Here is a 6,706-nt window from a genome sequence, read left to right on the forward strand (position 1 = left end):
GTAAAAAGACTAAATTCCAAATTTATTAAAAGTATAAGGACTTATAATATATTTTAACCTACATATATTAGTAATTATTCAAATGCGCAATTTAGTTTCCTCCGAATTTCCAAGAAGTGAATACAACAACTCCATATTCATAATTCCACATACAATATATATATAAATCTTGTAACCAATCATCTCGCCATTTTTCAACTGTTTATAATTTAATCACTATACCACCACCCTTTTACATCACCTCGAAATTTCTTCACCAACTGAAAGCTTCCATTGAAATCTGCTTCACATCTTCGTCTTCTTCATTTAATACGCTCAAATTCATTTCTTAGTTGCTCTCATAACACATACCAAAATATGTTAGTTTTGCTTTTGAAATTCGTTTTCTCCCTAGTCACCACGTTGTCGAACTTGGTGACCCGATCGATCTTCATCGCGACTGCGTACGTCCTCGTGGTGTTGATCCAAGCTTTCAAGGTACCCGGCGAAGCCCTCCAAGTGGCGTTGGAGAAATTAGCGGACGCAATCAAGGTATGTTTCGAGTACTTCTTCGAGATGATTGTCGAGCTGATGGGGTCTTTGATCTCTACGGTTTTCGATTCTTTTGTCGATGCCGTGACTACGTCGGCTTCGGTTTCTGGGGAAGCTGTCGGTATACTCGTCGAGAAGACACGAATGTCGCTTCAGGAGTTATTGACGGGTTTGCCAGAGATCGCCGAAGGGTTTTCGGAGATGGTTTCGACGGTGGTGACGGATTTGTGGAACAATTGCATGCAAGCTTTGGGATATGTTACGGAAAATGCTTGATTCTAATATAAGGTTAATAAATAACGGCTCGCTTATTTTTGGCAACTTATTTTTGCATAAAATAGTAACGATTTTGTCTCTAAAAACCAAAAGTTATGTTAAAATGTGTGCCTTTTATGCCTCGAATTTCGTATTGTTCTCGATTTTTAATTTTTTTTAACATTTCATATTTAAAATATTGTGGAAAAAATTATTTTTTCTTTTAAAAATTTATAATTTTTTTATTAAAATACTGGGTTGTATAAATAGGATAAAAGTCTAAACAAATAAAGCCTAAAAACAAATCACGGGCCAACCGCAAACGGCAAAGACTAAAAGGCCTATCAAAATCCCATAGTAAAAGAAACAGCAACCTAAACGTCAAAAGAAAACAGAAATGGCAACCCAGCCTTCTTCTACATTATTCTTTTGAAAATATCTGAACAGCTCCTGGAGAAGACAAACAGACAGAAAATCGATTCAATCTCTCAATAAAATTTTCGCTAACGATTTAAACGTTAAAGTTTTGTGTTTGCAATACACCTATTCATAGATCAGGTTATTTAGTTTAAAAAGTGAAAAGATTTAAGTAAAAATATAGGCTTTAAAAATGGATTTAGACAAATTTTTTTTCCTAAACAGGTCATAACTCGAATAAGCTTTTTTGACCTGGGACTGGTTCAACCCGAATTTGCAAAAAAAAAAATTTGCTGTTGTTTTGCTGTCATTTCGCTATTATATGTTATTATTTTATTATTATTGTTTAGATATTGTATAATTATTATTTTATTGTTAATTTTGCTACTATTTTAGAGGCATTTGCTTGTTAAGTTGTACATATTTTAGTGTTATTTAAGTATATATTTTTTTAATTTATTTTTAATTTGTTGGGAAACATTTATTTTAATATTTTTAGTGTATTTGATGTATTATATTTTTTAAATTTGTTTTTATATAAAAATAATAATATAAAAAATTTAATACAGGCAGGTTGGGCTAGGCTAGGCTCAGGTTTTAACATTTGTATTCGGGTCAGACTTGGGTAAAATTTTAAGCTCATTTTTCAAGTCAGGCCGAGCTTGGGCCTAGAAAACAAGTCTAAAATTTTGCCTCGGCTCGACCCACGAACAACTCTAGTTGGTATGTCAAATTTAAAATTATGACTGAACTTGATTTGACTATAAATGTAACACCTCTAACCCGTATCCGTCGCCGGAATAGGGTTTCGGAGCATTACCGAGTAATCATAATTTAACCATTCATTTCAAACATTTCAAAAATCATAAAATGATTCATCGTTAACATGCGTAGAGTCCCTTATTAAGCCTTTGAGAGTTTGAAAACACTTTAGGAACGATTTGAGACTAAATCGAGAACATTTGAAAATTCTAAGAAAAATTAGAAAAATTTTAACTGTAGGGTTCACACGGCCGTGTGGGCGTTCAAAGTAGGGACACACGGCCGTGTCCCAGCTCGTGTAACTCTTTGACTTGGGTCACACGGCCAAACCTCACGCCCGTGTGCCAGGCCGTGTGCCTTTCGGAATGGCCTCGCACGCCTGTGTGTTAGTCGTATGTTTCACACGGCCAAGTCACACGCCCGTGTGTCTAGCCGTGTGGACCTAAAATGTGCCTTAAACAACAAATTTACCATTTACTACAAGCTTAGACATTAAACAATTCAAAAACTATTCGTTTAACCTGTTCAAAACAGATCAAACACATTCAAAACAGGTCAAAACAATCATCCTAAGTGTCTAACCAATGTACCTTCATTGGTACCACATTTATATCATCAAAACATCAACCAAATTAAAATTATAAATATGTCCAAATTCATCAATTTGGCCTAACTCAAATTGTTGACACCATTTTTTTGGATGGAAAACGGGGTCGACTTGAGTTTTGAAAAATGAAAACGAAAATGGGAGTTGCCACCAATCCTTTTTGATGGGGTGTGATCGAATCACCTGGAAAAGCGCTTGTTTTTAATAAACGATTTGATTTTATTAAAACAACAAGTTCGGTCCACGAAATTTAGAAAAATGAGTTCGGGAGTTGGTTATGCACGAGGAAGGATTAGCACCCTCGATACGCCCAAAATTGGTACCTAGTTGATTAATTAATGTCTTAGTGTCGAAAAATTGAAAACTTTAAAGAAATTTAAAATACGATCCTAAAAAAAACTCGAATGGTATGGACTAAAATTTAAGAGGATATTTGACTATTCGGTCAATCGAGAAATCGAAACCCAGCACATTAAGGCTTGTTCCTCGAATTTCCAAACGCAAAACATTGCCTTATTTTGAAATTTTTAAAAGATTTTGAAATTTAGCCATTTGGTTGAATGAGAAAAATCGACACCCAGCACCTTAGGGCATGTTCCTCGAATTTCCCAAACGCAAAACATTGCCTTATTTTGAAATTTTTAAAAGGATATTTAGCCATTTGGTTGAATGAGAAAAATCGACACCCAACGCCTTAGGGCACGTTTTCTCGAATTTCCAAACGCAAAACATTGCCTTATTTTAAAATTTTTTAAAAGGATATTTAGCCATTTGGTTGAACGAGAAAAATCGACACCCAGCACCTTAGGGCATGTTTTCTCGAATTTCCAAACGCAAAACATTACCTTATTTTAAAATTTTTTTTAAAAGGATATTTAGCCATTTGGTTGAACGAGAAAAATCGACACCCATCACCTTAGGGCATGTTTTCTCAAATTTCCCAAACGCAAAGCATTGCCTTAATTGGAAAAATTTTCCTTTTTTTGAAATATGATATTTATATGCATAATGGAATAATAAACATGATAATGTGAATAAAAAATGAACAAAAAAACGAATAATAAAATAAATCGATCTTGCATATACCATGGCAAATAAATAAATAAACTAAAGCATAAAAATAGACATATAAATAAATACATAAATGAACATAAAAAAACAATAAAGGAATATAGATAGAAATTATAAAATATGGACATGTGTATGTACATAAATTTATAAAAATATAAAAATATATATGTATGTGTATTTTAAAAATATTAAATAAATTAAGAATATATATAAGTAAGCATATACATATAAATGTATGTAACTATCATAAAATAAAAAGTATATATATAGATATATGTATGAATCATAAAATATAAAGAACACATATATAAAATACATATTTAAAAAAAAATGAAGAATATGTAAGTGTATATATATATTACAAAAAGTATGTGTGTAAGTATATAAAAAAATATATGTATATATATAAAAAAACGTATATATATAAGGGCAATTATAATAATAATGATAATAATAATAATAATATTATTATTATTAAAAGTAATAATGTTAAAAAATAATTGACTAAATAATAAAAGATGCTAAAAAAGGATTAAATCGAAATAAAAACGAAGATACATGGCCAATTCAAAATAATAAATAACAAAAAGGATCAAATTGCGACACGCGCAAAAAGGGAAGGATCGAAATAGTAAATAAACCAAAGTTCTAAAACGCAGCACTTCAGTGGACTAAAATCAAACAAAAGTAAAACTTCAGGGCTAGATCCAAAATAAAAGAAAATAATGAAAAAAAGGCTGAATTGAAGTGCGCTGTAGAGTCGAGGGACTGCGCGCGCAATTATACCCTTTAAAGAAAACATGCGGATCCTTCCCTCGGGTTGGGTCACCGCGCGGGTCAGGGCCAAAACGGCGTTGTTTTGGCACCTGACCCCTAAGGGTAAAACGGCGTCGTTTCCTTTTGGCTATTTAAGCCAATTTTTTTTTAAAAAAAAACTCATTTCAGCCCCCCACCCTTAAAAAAAAATCAGAGCTCCTCTCCCCTCTTAAAGCTCCGGCCTGGATCCGATCAAACGCTCCGGAGTGCCTCCGCCGTAGATCCGCCGCAGGCGGTGGTCGGAGGTACAAAATGGAACCTTTCCGGTTCCTTTTTGAAGCCGATGACCTCTTGAGCATGGATCCAACGCCGAATCTTGTGAAAGGTGAGCCCAACCCCGAAAAACGAGGAGTAACAGTCCGTCTCCTCCTCCTCCGACGCAGCGCAGGTAAGGTTTTTTATTTTTGTTGTTTTTTCTAGTTATTTAGCGTAGAAGATGAAAATAAACAGAAAAAAAGGAGTAGATTCGGACACAAAAAATCACCTTTTATTTCTTGTTTTTTTTTCAAAGGGACCGAACCCCCATTACAGTGATTCGAATGGCTTTTTATAGCCTTTTACAAGATTTTTCTTTTTATTTTTACTCTATTTTTGCTTCTTAATGTTGCGTGTTGCAGGTGAGCAGTTAGGAGCAGGTGAGCGGTGATGGGACGTGCGCGGCGGCCAGCAGAACGGCGGTGACAGGGCAAGTGGGGTGCGGCAGCACTAGGGTTTCAGAAAAGCTGAAACCCTAGTTTGACCCTTAGTATTTGGGCTTGGGTCTTGGTTTGGGCTGAAGGGTATTGGGTTAGTTGGGCTGGTGGGTTAGTTTAATTGGTTTAGTTTTTTTGTTTTTGTAATTAGGCCCGGGCAAATGGGCTTGTACACAAATCTACCTAAAACATTAATTTAAATTCACATGCACATATCTAGATTTGGTTCAATTTACCATGCCATAATATGACTCCAAACACAAACACATGTTTATATGTATATACCAAACCAACATTACATTTATAACCTCATTTACAATCCATCCACAAAATAACTATCATTTAGACGTCCTAGGTACATGCCGACACAAAAGATAAACATCATCATATTTGAGTTCTGGAGTTGGATGCTGAATCGACGATCAAAAGTGAAGTATCTAACCTGCGCACGGAAAAACAAAACCGTATGCTGAGTAAAACTCAGTGATATTTCTATAATTCGAATATTTAAAGACAAGAGATTACAAATGCATATTTGAAATATAAACACATATTAATATTTAAAAATCAGAACTACCGTATGCCAACCCTTTTGATTTCATACATAATAGCATATCATTTCATACTATATTCAACTTACACAAGCTATCATATTTCATTTGTTTCACAAATATCCCAATTCTCATACTTGCTTTTTAAATAGCTTTTCATAATTTGATTCACATTTCATTTTAACAATTGCATTATCCATTCCATATCTACTTCATGAGTACACAACTCATGTATCTCATTTAATCACAGCATTTTTCATTTTCATGTTTCAAATCACTATCATATTTTCAATTTTCATACAATATCATCCAATATCAATTATAGTACCGTTTTATTTAATTACTCCTGTTAACATGACTTGAACTCAGACAGATACACGGATCCAACCAACACACCAGTTTGACACCCAGTGCCTCTTCGGATAAATCCAAAGTAGGAACTGTGCCCAGTGCTATATAAATTTGACACTCAGTGTCTCATCGGTTAAACCAATGAAAATTGGCACCCAGTGCCTAATCGACTCGAAGTCGAAGAAATCCCTGTACTCTTCCTATACTATGGCATGCCATCTATATCCGACTCAGTCCGATACAGTTAATAGGGTTCCAATTCACTTTCCTAATACAACGTCCAATATCCAATTATCATATTTGCACATATATATATATATTCATTTCAATTCAATTAATCAATACGTTCATAATATATATACCAATTCAATCCATTTCAATCAACTTTAATTTAATTCAATATCAAAGTGCCAAATACTCACCTCAACCACTTACCATATGCATTCGACCTCGATTTTATCTTTTCCCTTTTTGGTCGAGGATTCTGGTAGGACACTAGCTACGAAATTAAAACAATTAAAAATCATCAATACAACACAATTCAATTTCATATTGAATATTTAAAATTTTACTCAATATTTGCCTAAATTTTAATTTAGTCCCTAAACCGAGACTAATTTTTATTCTTTACAATTAATTCTACATTTTTATAC

General features: G+C 33.7%; 1 protein-coding gene across 1 annotated transcript; it reads left to right on the forward strand.

The window, feature by feature from the left end:
* On the forward strand, positions 1 to 1,256 carry LOC107956610 (uncharacterized). Its single transcript, XM_016892215.2, has one exon. It carries the CDS (start codon positions 358 to 360, stop codon positions 805 to 807), a length of 450 nt encoding a protein of 149 aa, XP_016747704.2. The 5' UTR covers positions 1 to 357; the 3' UTR covers positions 808 to 1,256.
* Positions 1,257 to 6,706: the final 5,450 nt, after the last annotated feature.

This window comes from Gossypium hirsutum, chromosome D07 (genome assembly GCF_007990345.1).
Source record: "Gossypium hirsutum isolate 1008001.06 chromosome D07, Gossypium_hirsutum_v2.1, whole genome shotgun sequence".
Lineage (NCBI taxonomy): Eukaryota > Viridiplantae > Streptophyta > Magnoliopsida > Malvales > Malvaceae > Gossypium > Gossypium hirsutum.

Bases quoted from the DNA above. Each gene is read 5' to 3' on its own strand.
- LOC107956610 (XM_016892215.2), top strand. From the start codon at position 358: ATGTTAGTTTTGCTTTTGAAATTCGTTTTCTCCCTAGTCACCACGTTG.